This window comes from Notamacropus eugenii, chromosome 3 (assembly GCF_028372415.1).
Source record: "Notamacropus eugenii isolate mMacEug1 chromosome 3, mMacEug1.pri_v2, whole genome shotgun sequence".
Lineage (NCBI taxonomy): Eukaryota > Metazoa > Chordata > Mammalia > Diprotodontia > Macropodidae > Notamacropus > Notamacropus eugenii.
This window is the reverse complement of record NC_092874.1, coordinates 261,530,755-261,553,666: the sequence shown is the minus strand read 5'-3', so window position 1 is coordinate 261,553,666 and position 22,912 is coordinate 261,530,755. Positions and strand designations below refer to the sequence as shown.

Genomic DNA, 22,912 nt, shown 5'->3' with positions numbered 1-22,912 from the left:
GATCTGTGTTATGCCAGTATAATTAGACGAGTCTAATAACATATGAACTTTCTTATTATGTCAAGGAGGCATTTTATTACCAAAAAATAAGCATTATGTCAGTAATGTTGTTAGGACTTTTTTTAGGGGGAGGAGGGAGGTTGAACATTATTGTTCAGAGGGCATCACATCATCTTGGTTCCCATGGTTTCATTGAATTCAGTTCTTAGAAACGTAAAAAAATATGAACCTTTCTCTTTTCTTCCTTCCTTCTTCCTTTGCTTCTTCACACTTTATACATGGATTCATATGTGTGTATATAATGGATAATGTAAATCATGAAGTAGAGAGCTGAACTTAGGAGTCAGGATGAACTGATGTAAATATTTAATACATACTGGTTTTATCACAACAAATCATTGTTGACGTACACATATAGGTATGGTTGTGTATGTACATGCACCTACAAATACATACTTTTGTATGGTTTATATAGTATTTTGTATTTGCATCATATGTGTATATACAATATATGATTATATGTGTGTATACATGTATAATATGTATATATATATCATATGTATGCATGTATGTGTGTATATATATATATACACATATATGCACAAATTGTATTGATAATACTTTGAAAACCAAGTAGGGATTTTTGAGACAGATCAACAGAGACTGAGACACAGACAAGAGAAATAGACATAGAGAGTGAAGGTACAAGTAGATGGTTCTGAGTGGTAACAGATTATTGTCAATGACAATCTAGCATTACTGCCATGAAGACTGCTTTACCTTTCTCTCGCCTCTACCATCTTCCTTTCTTTTGCCCCTCCATTTCACTTTGTTCTCTCTCTCTTTTTCTCCCTTGGACATGTCCATTTCCTCAGAGTGATAGCCACAAATGTCGTTTGACCTTTTTTAGCTGCACAGCATTTTTTTAGATGAATTGCTTTGTCAACTCTGTAACCTGTTTAAAATCATGAAAAGCTATGTCGACACTATCACTTTGTATTGTTGAAGCAAAAAGTAAGTTTAAAAAGGACCTAATTTGGAAAGGACTTAATAGGGAGAAGGGATCATCAGGTGTAATTTTTGCTGAAAAGCAGGAATCAGATTGGGAAACAAGTCTTTAAAGGAGCTAAGGAAAAATAATTCTAGAAGAAGAAGGAAAAATAAATTCTCTGCAAGTAAAAATAATGGCTATACTTTAGCCATGAAGCTACTCACATTTCTTGAAAAAAAATCTGTTGCTGCTGCTGCTGCTGCTACTACTACTACTACTACTACTACTACTACTACTACTACTAATACTAATACTACTGATGATGATGATGATTGATGATGATGATAGCTATTATACAGTGCTTTAAGGTTTACAAAATTGTTACAAAAATATTTTCTCATTTTATCCTTTCCACAACTCTGGGAAATAGTTACTCTTATTATCTCCATTTTATTGATGAAGAAACAAAGACAGATAGACTTTGGGGCTTTCTCAGGGTTTCCAGTTATTTAGTGACTGAATCACAATTTAATCTGAAGTCTTCCAGACTTCTGGTCCAGGGCTCTATCCACTGAACAACCCAGCTGCCTTTACAGCATATAGAAATATTCTCAAAATTCCCCACATGTTACTAAAAAACAAAACTGTTTTACAAAAACTAACTGTTTTATTTAAATGATTGAAGACTTTGCAATTATCTCCCCAAGGCTGTTAATGCTTTCTTCTTCAAAATGCTTGTTTTTCTTTTATTAACTTTTGTACAAGTTGTCCCTCTCCTTTCCAGAAGAAAGTAAGCTTCTTGAGGACAGGGAATGTTTTGTTCTCATCCTTATAGCTTTGGTGCATAGTGAGGTCAATGCCTGGCACTTAATAGGCATTTAATTAATATTCATTGCAATTTATCATATAATCTTTCAAGCTGCAGACAACACTGACCTAAATTGAAATGTACCTTTCAGGTTAATTCAGGAAGAGAAAGAGTCCACAGAACTACGTGCTGAAGAAATTGAGAACAGAGTGGCAAGTGTGAGCCTAGAAGGTTTGAATCTAGCTAGAGTTCATCCAGGTACTTCAATCACTGCCTCAGTAACAGCTTCATCACTTGCAAGTTCATCTCCTCCTAGTGGCCACTCTACACCTAAGCTTACTCCCCGAAGCCCAGCCAGGGAGATGGATCGAATGGGAATCATGACTCTGGTGAGAGAATGAATCTGGATCATGTTAACCTCAAGTTTACTTGAGGAATAAGTACTACAGGAAAAATCCAATGGCTTATTAATATCAAGAATATTTTGTAGCTGATGACACTGGGACAAAGCTAATTATGCCCACTGAATTTCCTTTCCTTAAATGCTCCCCACTACCGTTAAGTTCATCCTCCTGAAAATAACGTGGGTGTGATTTCATGCTTTTTTTTAGCATTTACTTTTAAAATTACATCATTGTGCCTCTGTCAATGATTATCATAACTTGTCCATGCCTTTGTGAGTTGTTGTGCCTAAAAAAATATTCATCATGATCTCTAAAACTAAAAAACAAGGTATGGGCATTGCAACTAGACAAATTTAGGCATAAAGTGAGGATCCTTACCAATTCAAGATGTCCACAAATGGGATAAGTTTCTTTGGAAAATAACGGGCTGTTCCTAATGTAAGGTCTTCAAGTAACCATTGTATACATGTTGAATATGTTCTTGGGGGAGTTCTTTTTCAAGCATAAGTTACATTAGGACTGCCAGATTATCTTCCAGTTCTGAAATTCATTTTTTTGTTTCTGTATGATTCAGTAATTCATCGCAAGGTTGGCCACCAGGTTATTGATATTTTTTCAGCAAAGAACACATGAAGCAGCTGGAATCAACACCAGTTATAGGGGAAAACCTACACCAATGAAATTCTTAAAGTACAGAAATCAGTTTCCTTCTAGTTTAGTTCAAACCCTGGGTTTCCAAATTAGAAGACACCCCCATCCACAAAATAAAATTATGATGAAGTATGGAACACTACCAACAAAGACAAACAAAAAATGAGGCGGAAGACATTCTCATCTGACTGTGTTTCCATTGCCAGATAAATTTGTCCAAGATCTGAGGATAACTTGAATCTGAGAAACACTGAATACAATTTAAAAAGAAGTGACATCTTTACATTCCATTTATTGATTTATTTTTGGCTGTTAAAATACCCCCATGAAAAATGTCAGCACTTCAGTTCATCAGTGCTCAAAAGGGAGTCGTTTTGGGATTCAATATTAATTGAAATGCAAATTAGTGAAATGGTCTTTATCATTTCAGACTGTAACAGAAGGAGTGTCAGAAGAAATTAAGGATCTTAGGAAAGGCACATAAAGCTGAGAAGGAATTAAGGACACCTTGAGCCTCTTGTACTGACATGGCTTTTCTAAAGTCCACATGGCAAAGCCAAACTAGATTGTCATAGTAAAATTTACCTTAAAAAAGAAAATATTTGGACAGAAAAAAAAATCAGAAGACATTCTGCATCTTGGATTTCTTGCTAAGGGATTAAGAATAAAGACAAAGATTGGTAGCTCCTATCCAAATAGGCCTTCTCCTGGACAAAAGGCTACCCTCTACCCACAGACTCCTTTACACCAGTACAAATGGCAGGATATTCTGGGAAGGATGAAAGTTTATATTCATATTGAGTTATTAAGGATACTCTTCATCTTACACCATTTCTGTCTCTCACCTCACATTACACTGCCCCTCTCCTGTGTTTTCACCTTTTCTTTAAACTCTTGGTCTGTTTTTTTTCTATTTTTATCTCCCTTCTATTTTACTATTTCTTTTTTCATTGCCAACCTATGTTGCTCTCCTTTTTTTCAAGTCAGTGGCAGCCTGAGGAAGGAGAGGAGGCTTGAGGAGCATCTGTCATATGCATCATACAGATCACTTTGGAGTGGGAGGAGGAAATGAAGCACCTTTATAATTTTTTTTTATGTTGGAGACTAACAAATTTTAGACGTATCCGTTGTTCATGATTTTGTTCATCCTTCATTCTCAAACAGGACCAAAGACATCAACAGAATGATGTCTTGCCTTGCCAGTGAATATGGATTTAAGTGAGGCAGGGCTGTGCAAAGTCCTTAGCCTCACTCTCTCCTCCAGATCTTAGCATATAAATTAAAATATTTTTAAATTAGCATTTAGGCAGCATCTGTGTGATTTTTAACATAGTGATAAGTGAATGTTCAATAATATTTTCAACTAGCTGCCCCTAATTAATAAACTGCTACTTGGCTAGGCTCTGGTCTTAGATATAGCTTCAGATTGATTTCATGATTGGGGAAATATTGATATTTCACAGAAAGACCCAGGGACTTTAATAAGTTTTCTTAAGCAGTGCATGCTTGGCAAATGCAATTTGATTGCATATTGGTAACACAATGCTGAAAGAAATTCATGAGCTTGAAAGCAATAACTGTAAGATTGAAATGTCCCTGGGGCAGACAGCTTAACAACAGAATAGATACAGGGCTTTTTTTTAAATAAATTTTTATTGTTTTATTATTATTATTAGATCACTTTAACTTCTCCTGAATCCATCCCACTCAGAGAGTCATACTGTATAACAAAGAAATTTTAAAAGGGAGAAAAAAGTGGAAATAAAAGAAAAAACCAATATAAAAAGCAATCAATAGAACCAATCAATCTCTTAAAACATCTGAAAATCTAGGCAATGTTCCACAGCCATGGTCCTCTGAGTTCTCGGTGGGAATTGTGGCAGTTGTCATTCCATATCTTATGTTTGGGGTCATCCTTATTCTTTGCAATTCATTTTCATTTGTTTTGTGATTATTATTCCTTCAATGTATATTTCTGTAATCATTGTATATATTGTTTTATTGGAACCTTTTCTTCAGTTCTCCTCAGATGATATTATTCCATGCTTCTATGCATTCATCATAGTTGTCTCTTACAGCAGAGTACCAAATTCAGTTACATTCCTATGTTACAATTGGTTTAGTACACATCCAAATTGACCAGCATCCATTTTGTTTCCAATTCTTTGCTATCTTTTCTATGTACACACACATACAAGAGTTCTTAACTATTTTGTAAAAAATACATATTAGTATAATTTTAAAATCAGTTGATTTCTTTTGTAATCATATGTATTTGTCCTATATTTATAAAAGCATTCTTCTGAGAAGCGATCCATAGACCTCATCAGATTGCCAAAGAGGTCCATCTCACACACACACACACACACACACACACACACACACGTTAACTCTTGGGATAGGGGCACAGCCTTAAAGTCTGAAGACCCATCTGTGACACTGACCATAACTTGTCAGTGTCTCAGGCAAGTAACCGAGGCTTGTAGGGTAGTTTTCCACAATGATGGAATCACAGGGTTACACTAAAACAAGAGTAGCAGCAGCAAAATTAACTAGAACTAAGGAACCAGATTACAAACAACAACATTAACTAGAGTTCAGTCAAACTTTATTGTTCAATAAATGTTACCAACGATTTATTGGGGTTTTTTATTCTAAAATTGAAATTTACAAATTGGTTGTAAAACTATTGAGAAAAAAGAAATATCCAGTTAAGGCATGGGGTCTTAGCCTATTTTTATGGCATGGATCTATTTGGAGGAAAAAAGGTTTTTAAGTATGTAAAATATATGATATGAAGGAAATCAATTTTGTAGAAATAGTTATTTTTTCTAAAAAATGGTTTACAGATCCCATATTTAAGAGCCACTGATTTAAGTAAGACTGCCATTAATTTTTTATTATAATGTATGTTAAATGAATGGATGAATGAATGAACAAATTGAATGAATGATTTTATATGGAATTTCTAGGAATTCTAGGAAAGCAAAAATGTGATAAATTAGACATTTATTATGTCAATATTACATTTAGCTTGTAATCAAAGCTTACTCTTATACATTTTTTGATAGAAAGAGCACATATAGTTCAACAAGGTCTGCAGAGTGCTGTACATATTTTTTTTATTTGATGCTTTTTCAGAATGTTCCCTAATTTATTGACTTGAATCCCTGAGCCTGAAATTGATTTCAGATATGTGAAATTTATGGATTCTAAGAAAGTTTATTTGTCCTTCAGCTGATTCTGAAGAAACATAGCAACTTAAAGTCCATAGCCATGTCTAAGACAAAAAGTGATGTGGAGAGAATGACTGGTGATTTTTAGACTTCAGATGAAAGAGGAAAAACAAATATTGCTTATTTTTCTACAAAACTCCATTTGACTGAATATCAACCCTCCACATTTGCTTGGGGCTAAAAACATCTTAGAAATTTTCTGAGATTGTACCCCAAGGAAGGGTACATTTGAAAACAATTTTATTAATTATTGAAGATAACAGTTACATTTGAGAATCTTACTCAGAAATCTGTTAGAAGCTGAGTGTAGTGGCACTTGACCCATATATAAATAAATCCCTTCTATTGAGAGAGATTGAGGCTGGTAGATTACTTAACAGTTCAGAACTATAGGAGGTCTAAAGTGAGTTGGATATCCATAACAAGTCTGGTACCAACATAGTGTAATGGGAGTGGAAAGTCACCAGTCTGCCTAAGGAGAGGGGAACTGGCCCAAGTCAGAAATAAACCATCATCTGTGCTGATCCAAAGTGGGATCTGCCTGTGAGTGGCCACAACACTTCTACCCTGGGTAAGACAGGGAGACTCAGTTGGGAGAAAGAAAAAGAGGGAGAGGGAGTACAGAGAGAAAAGAAAAAGCAAAGAGCCTTCAATTATTTGTTGATATGGTAATTTTAAATAATTAAAAATGTAAATAACTTAAATTATTCTTGGAGCATTATTCGTGCATCTGTTTGTGAATTTGAAAAATAATTAAAGATAAAATTAATGTTTTATATCCCATTTAGCATTTACAAGCGATGTTCGTTGACTAGTTTTTTTTCCTTTTTTGTCATTTTAATTGCTACCAATGACATAGCCAAGTGATCTAAGGAAACATCGGAGAAAGGTATTGTACATATTTTAAATAAACATTACTACATGACTACTTAAACACATATTATAATTTTTATTAGACTAGTTAAATTCACATTGCCATTAAAGGAAAGGTAGAGACACTAAATTATGGTACACCTCCCTAAATTGTTTAAATATGAGCATTTGATCTCTCAAGACTTCAGGTTCTTTATGTAGATTTCATCTGACTTAAATTTGCACACACTATTGTTACCAGAAAAATCTAACTTTATAATTTCTGAAAGTAATAAGAAAGGCTAATAAATCACTGAATATCCTGAGAAGAAACTAACATGGAGCCTGATTCTAAATAGCAAAGCTAAGCAAATAATCTAGAAAAATATATGTATAAAGTCCAAAGTAGGTTTAAGAATTATTATTCAAAAGGAATGATAGTTTCATACTAATAACTGCTAACGCAGATGGAAGTTTTACGTTTGTAATGAAATCTACAGAAATGTGAGAGATTGGTCAAACCATCCACATTGGAAATACAAAGTGGATCCAAAACATGCTGTGCAACTTAAGAGGCAGCCAGTTAAGTTATTAAATCAGTACACATCTATTGTATTTCAAACCTTTACTTCCAAGTCTTTTGCGTAGACAAAAAAATAGATAGATCTAGAAGTATTCCCCCCCACAATTAAATTCATATATGCTCCCTAGACTCCCAGAGCTTCCTAAAAGTACTATTATTATTTCAGATTATTCAGCAATAATATTCGGACTGTAGTATGTTTATTTCTTTTTTATCAATGGATAATTCACAGAATATAAAAAAGATAAGAATTGAAAATGATTTATCCAGGACTTTCAATACAACTTGACACCAAAATATTTACATTCAATTTCTTAATGTTGAAGTCATATTTATCTTATAACACATTTAACTAAGCTCTTATTTTACAATATCTTTCTGCTACATTAAGAAGAAATGATTATTTGTCTGTAGCAGCCTCTATCTATGTAGTATAAGAAAAAATATGTAATAACAGCACAAAAATTTATTTCTCCATGATTGATGCAAGATCATTGGTAAATTCTCCTTGAATATAGGCCTTTTCCCTTATAGCAAGTAATATAGCCTTTCCAAACAACCCATATTTAATTGACTTGTTCCTAGCAAATCTTTGTGCCCATCTCCTTGTAACCTTTATTTCAGTGAATCTTCTGCACTTCTGAGACATACTTTCCTTTTTGCCACCATTCAGATATTTATATGAGTGGAAATGGGTAGACTGGGATGGAATGAAGTGGAGCAAAATGAAATGGAAGCTCGATAGGCTCAGTTTATGTAGACCCTATATAGGTTCAAAGGTAGATCTGTGTGTATTTTGCAATTATTTAAATGTCTTCATGCCTGTGGGAAGGTTTTATCTCATCTCTCAATTTTGACCTTAGATCGCAGTGGTTGATGAAGATGGTCGTGAAGATAAAGCAACGATAAAATGTGAGACATCTCCTCCCCCAACACCAAGAGCGATCAGAATGACACATACCCTTCCTTCATCCTATCACAATGATGCCCGGAGGTAAGAGTTTTTTCACCCACAAATCTATTCTTTTGAAATCCCTACTATATGTAGTTCAGGCATGTCAGTACAAAGAACAGCTGATAATAAATGCTTCTTGAGGAAATGAATCTCTTTGTAATAATAGGAAGTTGTACTTCTCCAAATAAGCTGTATGTGTTGACAAAGAAGCGAAGTTGGGCCAAACATTTGGAAGACGCCCCACCTCCCCCCCGAACATTAGGAATCAGATGTCAGTTTTCTTTTTACACCTGAATTGGCATTTCATTAGAGTAGAAAACTCTTGTTAGGGAATCTCTCTTTATCAGTTCAGATCACCTGCTCTGCAGCCCATAATGGCAGACAGTTGTCTGGAACTTTGAGAGGTGATCATAAGATCAGTATCAGGTCAAAGTACAATTTGAATCTGACCTTTTCCAACTCTAAGGCAGCTAGGTGTTTCAATAGATAGAGCACTATAACTGAAGTCAGGAAAACCTGACTTTAGATCCAGCTGCACTTACTAGTTGTGACTCTGGGAAAGTCATACTCTCTCTCTCTCTGGCTCAGTTTCCCCCTTTGTAAAATGAGGAGGGTCATACCTTACTCCGCAAGTGCAAGGATACCCTGAAATATTTATAATGGACTTAACACAGTGCCTGGCATACAGCAAATGCTTAATAAATGCTTGTTCCCTCTGCAACCCCTCCAATACCTCTGTGTTGTCACTCAAAACAGTCACTATTAATAAAGTACAGTTAAACTGTTTCATGTCCTGCATGTGATTTAAATAGTTTAAAATTATATTTTTTAAGGACTGAGACAGCAAAGTCATAGAAAAATATACTTAATATTTTGTAGAACACATAGTTGGAATAGTAGCTTCAACTTTGGCACTGCTTGTTAAGTCACTTTCATGGACACGTGAACGGTGGAGTACAAAAGAATCTTAAAGCTTATCCATAATGTTTTTCTTTATAGATAAGGAAAATTTGAATTTGGAGACATTATTACTTCAAACTGGAAGTTCACAAGAGTTATACAAACTCCCTGCAAGCTACCCCTGGACTACTTTAGAACTGATGCTTAAGAATGCCTGGACTCTCTAAATTAGATGCCAGCTCCAGGTCACTTAATTTAGTTACTTGATGCTATAAACTACCTAACTACCTAAAGTTTTGCATTTAGTAAATGGAATAGACAGCATTCAGATTCAGGTCTTTCAGACTTCAAATCAATGTACTTACCATTAATAGTGAGATCACAAGTATGGACCAAACAAGGTGGAAGCAGAGGGAGGGAAAGAATTTAAGGAAGAGAGGAAAACAGAAAAGGAGTCTTTGCTTCCCTTCTGCACAATTTACACTTAAAAAAAAATCATATATCATATGGCTATAGTATCAAAATAATATTCTCACTGTTTAATGTTTTTCAGTAGTTTGCCAGTATCCTTGGAACCAGACAGCATTGGTCTTGGCAGTGCCAATAGCAGCCAAGATTCCCTCCACAAAGCCCCCAAAAAGAAAGGGATCAAGTCTTCAATAGGACGCTTGTTTGGTAAAAAAGAGAAGGCCCGGCTTGGACAACTCAGTAAGGAACTGTGCTTTATTACCTTCCCAGTCTCATGTTCAGGCATTATGGTGATCTCTCTATCCACACTGCAGGTTTTCTTTTTTTAGACATTTTTGTATTAGTGCATTTAAAATCTTTCCACTCTACAAAGTTGTGTTGCTGACCATACTTGGCCAACTTCTGCTCCGCTATGATGTTTTTATTTTTTTAAACAAAAGATCTGACAAGTGTTACATGAAGAGAATTTTTGTAGTGTTTTCTATTTCAAGTTTTTTCTTCTATAATGGTTTTATAAATCATTTGGTTTTGTGATCAGCCTTTCTTTTAAACAAAAGAAATGAAGCAATCAGAGCTGACTGAAAATTCCAGGGGGAAAAAAAGTGAATTTGGGGGATTTGAATAAAATGAAAGCCACAAGCAGGCATGATATCTGTTTTAATTATAGAGTATTTTTTAAATAACTGTTTTGTGCTGGGCGATGTACTGGGTACTTAGAAAGAAAAGGAAGGAAGGAGAGAAGGAAGAAAGGAAGGAAGGAAAGAAGGAAGGAAGGAAGGAAGGAAGGAAGGAAGGAAGGAAGGAAGGAAGGAAGGAAGGAAGGGAGGGAGGGAGGGAGGGAGGGAGGGAGGGAGGGAGGGAGGGAGAATTGGTTCCTCTCCTCAGGGAGCCTCCACTCTTTAGGGGGAAGCAATGTGTACACATATAAGTACACATAGAATTTATACAGAATTAAAATAGGAACTGATAGGCACAAGGTAGGTCATGGAGGTGAAAGGCTTACTCTAACAGCTAAGAAGATCAGGAAAGGCTTCATGTAAAAACTGACATTTGGTAAGATCTATGAAAGAAACTAGAGATTCTAATCAGTAAGCATTTATTAAGTACCAATTATGTGCCAGGCATTCTGTTAGTCTCTGGGATATGGATACAAAGAAAGGAGTCATCCTTACTCTCAAGAAATCTGTATTCTTATGGGGAGATAAGAACAGGCACATAGAAATATAAAGAGAATAAATGCTAGATAGCTGGGTGAGGCAAGAGGAAAGGTCTTTGTAAGATCAAGAAGGTTAGAGTTCTGTGTGCAAGGAAGAGAGAGAAGTTCATACAGACTGGATTGTATGTAGCATGTTGGACAGGAAATAATATTCAGAGAGGTTGGAATAATAAATTAGGATAACAAATAAGAGGAGTAAAAGGCTTTAAAACTTAAATGGAGGAGTTTATATACTATATATATGTGAAATATATATTATATAATCATATATATTATTTCGGAAGCAATAGGGAGCCACTGGAGTTTATTATGTAGGAGAATGACATGGGTATAACTCTCCTTAAGGAAAATCACTTGGGCTGTTGCATGCAATATGAATTAGAATAGGAAACAATTGAGGCAGAAAGATCAATTAGGAAACTGTTGCAGTAATGTAGACAAGTTATAAAGGACTGAACTAAAATTATTGCTGTGAGAGTGGAGAGAAGGGATTGCATACAAAACCAAATGTCATGGAGTTAGAAATGATAAGATTTGAAAACTAATTGGAAATGTGGGATGAGGGGAGAGTGAGGATTGGAAAATAATGCCACACTTTTCATCATGAAAGACTGGCAAAAGATGGTGGCATCTTCATTAGAAATAGGGAAGTTTGGAAAAGATATGAGTTTGATCTACTTTGGATCTGTAGATTGGGAAATGTATTTGGAATAGCCAACTGGAAATATCCAGTAGGTAGCCAGAGATACTGACCTGGAACTTGGGAGAAACATGGAGCCCGTTCTGTGGGTCTGGAAATCTTCTGTAGAGGTCATTTCACATGGAGGTGATAATTAAGCCCATGAGAGCAGATGAGTTCACTGAGAGAAGACAAGCGAGCCCATGAGAGAGCCTTAGGGAACACAATCTCGGAACATGTTATGGAGGACGAACCAGCAAGGAGATGGAGAAGGTCTTTATGCAATTAGGAGGAGTATCAGGAGAGAATGATGTCAGGAAAACTAAGGGAGAGGAGAGAATCCAAAAGGAGAAGGGAGGTCAGGAAGGATGGAAACTAAAATAAAAATCAGATTTGGAATTAGGGCATCACTAATAATTTTCAAGGGAGATGAATTGAGTGGGCAGCCAGATTGTGTAGGATTGAGGGGTGATTGAGGAGGGAGGAAACAAAGACAATGAGTATAGAGAGCTTTTTACCAAGAATTTGAGTAAGAAAGGGAGGAGAGAGGCCATCTAAATGGCATGGTAGATATACCAACATTTCTGAAGTCAGGAGCACGAGAATTCAAATCTAGCTATTAGACCCTGGGCAAGTCACTTAATCCAATGGCATCCAAAAAAAAAAGAAAAGAAAAGAAAAAAAAGAAAGCAAAGCACAGCAAAGGAGGAAGAGAGAAGGTCAGGGTATTTAGGGCCTAGTACAAGTTTTTTTAAGATGAGAAAGGTTTGGAAATTTTGAGGACAATAGGGGAGAAATGAGTCAGTAGGTAGAGAAAAGGCTGACGAGATGAAAGAAGTGATTTTTGAGAATTCATTTCTATGCATTGGAGACATTCGGTACAAAACCTCAAAGAAGAGTGGAGTATTTTTGGTGAAGAACATCAGGAAAGCTATGTTGGCTGAAATAAAGAGTACACAAAGGGAAGTAATATATAATTTTGGGGCAAAAGGGTAGGTTAGAACTAAGTAATGAGAGGCTGCAAAGGCCAAACTGGAGTTTATCTGGAAACTTGTGAGATTTTTTTTTTAACTTTGTAATGACAGTTTCCAGACATTTTGTGAGGTTGGCTAGGCTCAAATATGAGATTGTTATACATTGTCATACAGCTGAACACAGACATACAGGACAGTCTCTTTCATGTGAGTATCTGGCAATATCATTTATCCTTGGGTTTTCCATCCTACAAATTTTCTTAGCTATTACATTTCTCCAAATGCATAGTTATATCATGCATCCTTTTTCTCTCCACTCCAATGTTGATAGAACAGTGTTTTATTTTTTTGGTTTTGATTTTTGTTATCTTCATGTTTTCCTTGAGCTCTGTTGGGAGCATGGCTAGAGTCAACCTGAACTCTAGGACACAGTTTCACTCATAACCTACAACACTACAGAAAAACAAAATGGAGGGATTGACTCAACAATACAGAGTCCTCATTGTCCTTTTTTGCTTCCCAACCCAAGAAAAGTCAGATGTATCCAAAAGCCAGACTCCCCAAGCTTTAACTTCCTGCCTTGATGCTGAGAGACTTTCTGAATATGGTATTTTTGGCTACCAATTTTGGCCTTAATTTTTTTTTTAAATAAAAAAATCTTTCCAGACTTTCCCAGTGTGAAACCCACTGAGAGCATTAGAAGCTGTAGGAAACTACTCTACCAGCAGCTGAGTGATTTAAATGAGGAGTTGGACACAACTGAAAGACTGAACAACAAAAAAGAAGACAGGATCAGTGGAAGGGAAAGTTATTAGCTCTTTTTGAATATTTTAAGAGCTGTTATTTTTTTAATACCTTAGACATCTTTGGCATGGTCTTAAAGAGCTAAACTAGAAGCAATGAATGGAATTAGCTGGAACCCATTTTTGATCCAAATATAATCACAGTCTAGCTCATGTACTGACAGCCTACATTCCATATAAGGAAAAAGTCTTGTGTATCTATAGTTACGCAGGAGTGGGATGAGCTGCCCTGAGAACCACTGGATGCCTATTCCCTTGGGGTCTTCAAGTAGAGGCTGGATAACTCCTTGTTGGGTATGTTGTCGAGAAGGCTCCTCTTTGGGGATGGGTTGGACTAGGTGACTCCTGAATTCCGGACCTTCTACCCCTGAGATTCTATGATTCTGCATCAGTGTGTCAGTCAGGTTGGCTTCATGAAAGGGAAGAGTACAAAATAATGCTGGAAACACAGAATGAGGACATCATGGAGAGCCTTGACTGCTAAATCTTAGCATGGACAAAGATGGCTTCATCTTAAGGCTTTTGGGGAGGCCATAGTGACTTTTAAAAAGCAAAATGGCAAGGACAAGCAACACATTTGGAAAATTTTTTCTAGTAATTATTTAAAAGATGAATTTCAAGAGAGTAAGAAACTAGGTTTTATTGCATTTTTATTTCAGCATTTTTAAAAGTGATCTTGCCTCATTATTCCTTGTTATAATTCCATGTTTTTTATTATGAAGATAAAAAAATGAAAGTAACTTATGTGTTATAATTGTGCCTCAATATTGTAAAATATTTTAAATAAATTATCTTGGGTTTTTTTTTTAACAGTTTTGTGAGCTGTTGGAAATTTTGTTATACCCATTTCAAAGAGAAGAAAAATATGTGTTAGAGAAGCTAGGTGATCTATCCAGGATTACAGAACCAGGATTTAGCAGAGGCAGAACTGGTACCCACCCCTTGCCAGAACTCTGTATATTCAGAATATTTCCAAACATCTCATTTTTCTATTACTTGAGTTTTGTTTATAGAAACGAAATATCCTATAATTGTCCTAGGATATGATTTAGCATTTCAGCTCAGCAGTGCTTTCCTTATTTATATCTGTTCTCTTTCTCATCCCCTAAAACACTGTGTTCTTAAAAAAGAACTCACTGAAATGATACGATAGACCTTTCCTTGTTTTACTATGAAAGGAAGATTCATTTGACCACCTGGTAACTCAAAATGTTTCAGATTCTGCTACAGAGCTTTCCATCTGGGCTGACTGAGAATTTTATAACTTTTGACTGAATTTGTTAATTCCCATTTAAATTCCAAAAGACCTATTTTATTATCACTGGCAGACTATGCATAATAATTTATGAATGTACAGTATCTCAAATGTGTGAAGGAGAACAGTAAAATGAAAGTCTTCACCATCTCTTCCATGGAAAATTCAAGCCTTAAACAATGAACCTTAAGGGATACTTTAGCCTAACAGTGGATTACTTTCCTAGAATAGTAGAATTTGGTGCCTTGCTTAAGTACGTGCTAAGATAAGTAACCTTAAGTTAGTTATGGGAACACTTTCTTATGGGTTTAAGAGAAATCAAACAAATTAAAACTTTCTGTGATGAAAAAAAATATTTGGAAATGTTCATGGAACTTTGACATATTTGGATGAGACATTTGTGATCCCCAAAATCAAATTCACTAAATCAGAGCAACGTGTTGACATTTCAAAAGGAAATCACTTACCCAGTATCTCTTGGTACTAAGAGCAAAGATATTAAGCTATGAGAAATTAAATTAGGGCTTGTAATGCTCTCAAAGAGATTAAAAAAAAAACAGAGGAAACATCTTACCCTATAATAGTATAATAAAAAGACCATATGCTATAAAGCAATGGGACTTTGTTTCACTCCCCTTCTCCCCACCTACCTCCATTGGCTAGCTCCCTAGTGCATCAAGGGCAAAATACTTTTGTATGGCATTTAAATGTTTACTAGTTAGGTCTTGTCTAGCTTTGTAGTCTTTCATGCTTATATGTTGAACTACTATGTACTGTTTCACCTATCTGTCTTTCATCTCAGTAACAATATGGCCCATGACTTTTGATTGATTATTGCTGTTCAGTCATATCTGACTCCTCATGACCCCATTTGGCAAAGATACTGGAGTGGTTTACCAGTTCCTTCTCCAGCTCATTTTACAGATGAGGAAACTGAGGCAAACAGGGTTAAGTGACTTGCCCAGGGTCACACTACTAGTAAATGTCTGAGCTGAGTCTTCCAGACTTCAAGCCCAGTGCTCTCTCCATTGTTCTACCTAGCTGTCCAATCAAGCCCATAGGTGGTGTTTTACAGATGTTCATAGATTGATTCATAACTTTGTATTCTCAGACCACCGTATGAACAGTGCATTTTCTTTTCACCCCCATCTCTTCAGAGTCCCTGATTTCTTTGAAGATTCACTTCAAGTTCTACCGTCTGTTCCTTTCCACAGCTGGTATCCCCCTCTACATACTACCTTGTAGTGTTTGTGTTGTATGAATATTTAGAATAACTAACATTTACATGACAAATTAAGGTTTGTAACTTTGCTTTACATATATTATCTCAGATGATATTTATCTACTTACATCTTCTGATTAGACTGTCACATCTTGAGGGCAGAGACATTTTCACTGTTGTCTTTGCACTCCTATCAAATAATTTAGTGCCTAACACTTAGTGGGTGTCTAATAAATACTTGTTAATTGATAAAAAAAAAAAACAGTCACAGGTGGGTTATTAGTTTGATTAGATGCTTCCTATACTCTTGAAATAGGAGGCAAGTTGCTGATTTTAGTAGGGCTCAATTATTGTAATAATATTTCAAAATTGTGGACTTTTTTCTCTAAGTGATTTAGCATTGGCCAAACCTCTCTATCTAATCTTGACAGTATCCACAGTTTGAACTTGAACTTTACAACTAAATAAATGGCTTAATAAAATTATCTAATGGTAATGGCTCCCTTTTTCCTTTAAGTTTTTCTTTTTGTTCTGAGTCTAACCAATACAAACAAGAAAGAATACAGAAGAAAATGCTCATTTTTATAGTTCAGTAGATAATTTGGGACTTAATTATCCACTTAAGAACCCTGAAAGAGATAATTGCATTGTAAATTGCAATGGTTTTACTGTTAGTGCCCAGCATGTTTTTATTTCTCCCCTTTTCTGCCCTGAGGCTGTGTATATTCTATGAACCAATAACACTGGCATTAAACCAAGTGTTTTCAGATCCACTGGGGAATGACACTGTACCCACCAGGGGTTTTTGATGAAAGTTTTTAGAATTTTCAAAACACTGGTATAAGATGAAAATAATTAGACTGAGTATAAGAACCATTATTCTTTAGGAAGGAAAAAAACACTTGGCTTCTGAAAGTCAGCACACATTTTTTCTACCAGTGTTTTAACATAATTGTAAGTTAACATATCAAATTTTATACTCCTTGGAATAGTGTATATTTGTATACTTATGTAACATTACAAATGATCAGGTTTTAAAAATGGAAGAGAAGAAGGTAAGGACACCGTGGATAGAAGTGTGCCTGCAGTCAGGAAGATTCCTCTTCCTGAGATCAAATTTGGGGTCAGGTACTTAAGGTAAACTGTGTGACCCTGAGCAAGCCACTTAACCTTGGTGCTTCACTTTCCTCATCTGTAAAGTGAGCTGGAGAGGGAAATGGCAAACCACTCCAGTGGGGTCACAAATGGGGTCACAAAGATTCAAACACAACTAAAATGACAGTAACTACAATAACAACGGGAAAAGGTAGAGTCTGAGAGAGGAGAAAGGGGGAACGAAAGAAGGAGGGAGGGAAGAAGAAAGAGAGAGAGACAGAAAGAAAGAGAAAGAGGGGGAAGAGAGAGAGAGAGAGAGAGAGAGAGAGAGAGAGAGAGAGAGAATTATTGACCATTTTGTTAAAGAAAAAAAACTTTTGACATACTCTTTCCTTTAATCCCAACTTAATCTCCTTGTGAAAATATTTACCTGCCAACCTGCCAGAAGTATGTGCCTAGAATTTATTAGAAAAAAACAAAAAAACAAAAAACAGGGGTAGTAATCATGACCTCAGACAAAATTAAAGCTAAAACAGATTTAAACAAAAGAGAAAAATAGGGAAACTACACTATATATCAACCTTATTAATTAATATTGTTTGACTATTGAAAATAACTAGACAGTACAAGGTTGGAATACTGCTATGGTGTAGGAAACGATGAATTTGTGGACTTAGAAGGAATATGTTACCCTCAGAGAAACAGAGGACAAACAAGTTTATTACATAGATGCATATGAATGTATATATCTATATATAAGTATGATTACAGATATCTAAGTATATGCATGTATATTTTTTGTGTGTATATGTGTATGTATTTGTGTGTATATTGTACATATACACACATATACATATATGTATATGTACACGTATACATATATACACAGATATAGATCTCTATCTCCATGTTTAATTGTAGCCCTCTTTGGGGAGAGTGGAGAGGAAGGAGTTAAAAAGAACAGAGTAAGAAGTCTACATCAGAGAGCAAAAGAAAACTTACAAGGAAGCGCAGATGGAAAGTGCTGAACACAACGTGTAGTATTTATTATTTAATCTTTCTTGAAATGGAAATTTATTGCTATATATTTTGAATCCTCTCTTACATTCTAGCGTACACATACTTTTTTCCTTATTGTGTATTTAATTTTTAGTGTTTAAATTTAAAATAAATTATTTTTAAAATATGTTCCTATTTATAATTCAATACAATTCAACAAATGCAGTATGCTAGATATTTGGTATACAAATATGCGACTTACAGTTTAGTTGTGGCAGGGGTGATGATGAAAAGAAAAGTTTAGCTGCTTGTTCGCTTTTAAGCACTTAATAGATTCCACATACTCATATTAATATGGTCTGCTCTAAAATATTTCTCCATAGGAGGCTTTATGGAGACGGAAGCTGCAGCTCAGGAGTCTCTAGGGTTAGGCAAACTTGGAACTCAAGCTGAGAAGGACCGGCGACTAAAGAAAAAGTAGGTTCAATAATTTTTTCTCCCTTAGACAATATTGATGTAAAATGTTAACATTTTTATTTTTTTGACAGTCAAAAACAGTCAGATTTGAAAGCTGGAAAGGCAAAATAATGATTTGATGTTTCTCTTTTTTTATTATTATAGATTCTCAATTCATATTTCCTTGATGTATTGGACACAAATTTGAAATGCTTTGTATAAAGTAATCAGTTGTAGTAGTAATGAATAATTTTTTCAGGAGAGGATTAAGGGATGGAGACAGGACTTGGGATATTATTAATACACAGATAGGATTACTTCCTCCACTGATGAGAGTCCCTTTATAGTTTATACCATCTAAACCCCATCCCCCCAAAATCATAGAAATTCAAAAAAAGGAAATTTATAGTAAACACACTCAGATGTATGGATTCAGCTTGGAGGTTTTAAGAACTCCAGTATTTGAACTGGGTTAGGATGAGACAGCATTTTTTTTTCTGTCCACAGTGGGATCAGGTATGTCACTTAACAGTTTCTCTAACTGGAAGAATTAATTACACCCCAACCACCTACTTCTTTGTTTTCTTACACTCAAAATTCTGGTTAGTCATTCTTCGCATCCACCTATGCAAGAAGGAAAACCTTTATTGCATCTTTTAAAAAAGATTTAAAAAATAGAAGACAGGAGTACTTTTGTTATCTAGTGAATGTATAATTATTTCAGAATCCCAACAGACCAGTGACTTCTTGTTTCACATCTGTCAGGAAACTGACAGTATCTTTTCACTCTCATAAAATGGGTAATAGTTAAATGCCTTGTGAAAGTGATATATTATGAATCATAGCAGCTGCTAGAAAATAAAGTTGTCTCATAAAGAAAGAAGGAAACAGAACACACACATGTAGGATGCTTCCAATGTCATCTCAGACATCTGTGAGGAAAAAAGAGGATTGTTAGAGGAGGTACTTTGAAAGCAAAGATTTTCCCCCTTCCCCATAATTTGTTCTTTTACTTTTTGCTTATTTTTTCCTGAGATTCATTCTCGGTTTTTACATCCACAACATTTCTTTCCACTCTTCATTTCTAAGAGTTGAATGATATTCAGATCCATATTCATCTCTCCTTGCCTGGAGATACCTTTCCAGCTAATCTTATCATGAGAATCTGAACGTTCAATAAAGAATTACTCCTAATGCATCTTTGTCATAGAACTTCAAAGAAATGAGAATGAGATGGTAGAGATTTTCTTAATATGTCTAAGCCAAGAGGGATCTCAGCAAAATGACCCTTGAAATGTTTTAGAACTTTGGATATTTTTGATCTACGATATTGATTGTAAAACCAATCAATGAAAGCATCTGTGATTAGAAATATTAATTAAATTTTGCTTTTAATGGTTATTTCTATTATAAAAAGAAGCATATTTCAAGAATATTTATTATGTATTAGAATTTATCATAAGAGCTATGCACTATGTAATTTTGTGTATTTGAATTTTATAAATTTATAAATATCAGTTTTATAATTTGATTTCTTAGCAGTTCCTAAATGCCTCAAATAAAAGTATTAACTGAGTCTCATATATTCTCACTTGCTAGCTTAAGAGCAGATTGCAATATACTCTAGATCCTGCCCATTCATGCCCACACATACTTAGTGTTACAGTATACTAAAATTTGTCTTCAAGCCTAAGTGGTGATAAAGTGATATATGTCCCTGATGGGGCTTTACAAGTAGTCAGAAAATGAAAGTTGCCTTGTATTTAGTGTTGAAGTATCAATGAAACCAATAAGAGTAAGTATGACAGTGAAATCTGGATAATAGGAGTAAACCTCACTTATACTTGAAATATCAGATCTGCAATATTATACTTTTTCAGTTGCTGGCTTCCAGTTTTTAGTAGAAAATGTCTATTAGATGGTTCTCTTTCCAGTTTATAGAGAACTAGAGGTAACTCATGGTGTGTGTTTGTGTGTGTGTGTGTGTACATACATTTGCATGGTAGCTCTTAAGCTTCTATTTGTTTTTGGATGCTTACAGACTTAGCTAAGTCTATTCTGCTCCTAAACTTTTTTCCCCAGCTAAGACTGTATTTAAAAAAAAAAGTTAAACACAATAGCATTTTATTCAAAAATCATTTTTAAAAAGTTTACCTTAAATCTTTAGAAAAACAGGTAGAGCTAGATTTGGCCTACTGGCTGTACTTTGCCTGTCCCTGCCTTAAAGTGTTGGCCTTCCTAAAAAGTAAATCTTAGTCCCAAGAGCCATGATCGCCTGAACACTTGACTTCCTGTCAAAAATCTCTGTCCTCTCATGTTATCACAATAATGAGCCCTTTCACCTCTTCTCATCCTTCTCTCATGCCTTCATCTATGCGTTTTCTTCCTTTCATTGTCTTGATTTTGTAGTTGGCCAATCCATCCAACTATAAACTGTCCTTTATCCTTCAATACTTTCCCTTTTGTTGTTCACACTTTGACAAACTCCACGCTTTATTTACCCCCACTATCATCCTCAGGTCTATTTCTATGATCTTGAATATTACCAGAAGTAGTCATAGAAGTCAGATCCATAAAAATAAAAAAATCTTATCATCTGATCTCAATGGAGCCCTCACTGTTGCATAGTAATCCTTTATCTTCCCTGACTGAGGCCACCACATTCCCCACAACATCTATGCCAAACCTCTCTCCTCATGCCCTGCTTGCCATCCTCTGCTGCTTCTTTTTCAGCAAATGGCATTTTTTACTTTACTAAGAAAAGTGATGGAAGACCATCTCCTGTGATCTCCCTTGTCTTTTCTATTCCTCACCTCATCCCCCATTCTTTCTTTGCTCAATTCAATGCAATTAAATTCAGTAGACATTTTGTGCATGCCATGTACAATCAGTCAGAAAGCACATACAGTCATGTCACTGGCCTGTATTCTACAGAAATGCAAAGAAAAAAGATCAAGAAATTTAATCTTCTCCAAATACATAAATAGACTAATAATAAAACAAAAACAGTTGCTCAACTTGTATAGCACTTAAAGATTTGCAAAGCACTTTACATGCATTATCCTATTTGTGTCAAAGTAAAATAATATGAAATGTTTTCAAAAGAGAGAGAAAGCGTGCATTAGAGGAATGATGGAGAAAGGTCTTGTGTAGATGGCACCTGAGGTGACCTTGAAGAAAGCTCAGAAGTATGTGAGGTAGATGGAAGGATGGGGTGTTTTCCATACTTTCCATACTATGGAAAAAGCATAGATGCAAGAGAGACCGTATCATTTCTGAGGAAGAGTAGACCAGTTTGACTAGGATGTAGAATACCCATTCCTGAAAAAGAGATGTCTTTTCTTGCCGAGGCCAACTCTTCTACCTGTGTCTTCGATCCCTTGAGCTGAGGCTGGTAGGTGTGTATTGGACTCGGAGTCAAGAAAGATCTGAGTTCAAAGTATGCCTCATGCAGTTACTAACTGTGTGATCCTGGGTAAGTCACTTGACCTCTACTAACATAGCTTCAGTTTCTTTGGCTATGAAAATGGAGATAAAAATAATGCTTAGATTCTTGAATTGCTATGATGGTAAAATGAGATAACACATAAAGTGCTTTGTAAACCTAAAAGCCTTATATAAACATTAGCTATTAGTTACTATTGTCATCTCATCCCCCTTCATTCTTCTCTAAGAGGCTGCCGACTCAATTGTTCCCTTTCTCTCTCATCTGAAATTTCTCCTTATGTTTCCCTGAGAACTGTATGTTAAATCCAGTTTTTCATCATTGCCCTTGACCTTCCTACCACTTTTGACATTGTGTATTACCCCTAGGTTTTCAGGATACTGACCTGTCCTGCTTATTTTTCCACATATTTGTTCCTGCTCAGTCTCCTTAGCTGTACACCATCCTGTTCCCTAAACGTGTGTGCCTTTCTTTGTCATTTTTTCCTTCTATAATTAGTGATTAAGTTTATGGGTTCATGTAATAGACCTTCACAGACTCCTGAATATGTCTTACTTTTCATTCTTCCTTCCTTCCTTTTTTGTTTTTTTCCTTTTTCTCCTTTTCTTTATTTCTTTCTCTTTTTGTCTCTTTATAGAGATAGAGATCAACTGACCTTTCTAGCTATATCTATAGAAAGATTGATAGATCTCCTAATTTTCTCTCCTGAAATCCAGTCCCATATTGCAAATTTCATGCCAATAAACTCTACTTGTATATATCAGTAGATTCAAAAGGAAACTGGTTATCTTGTCCCCTAACCTGATCCTCTAGAAACTGAATTTTATGTCAAGGATACCTTGCTCACAACCTGAGGATTACCTTAGTTGTACCTTTTCTTGACCCTCACATAGCTACCACCCTAGTTCAGACCAGAAACC

General features: G+C 35.4%; 1 protein-coding gene across 3 annotated transcripts in view; it reads left to right on the top strand.

The window, feature by feature from the left end:
- Positions 1-22,912, top strand: part of PPFIA2 (PTPRF interacting protein alpha 2) — a 684,724-nt gene that overhangs the window by 600,509 nt on the left and 61,303 nt on the right. For all 3 annotated transcript variants that reach the window (XM_072655483.1, XM_072655485.1, XM_072655484.1), the window contains 5 exons: positions 1,951-2,188; positions 6,950-6,979; positions 8,389-8,519; positions 9,934-10,088; positions 18,475-18,568. In XM_072655483.1, the coding sequence (XP_072511584.1) occupies positions 1,951-2,188; positions 6,950-6,979; positions 8,389-8,519; positions 9,934-10,088; positions 18,475-18,568 (648 nt within the window). The remainder of the gene's footprint in view (positions 1-1,950; positions 2,189-6,949; positions 6,980-8,388; positions 8,520-9,933; positions 10,089-18,474; positions 18,569-22,912) is intronic.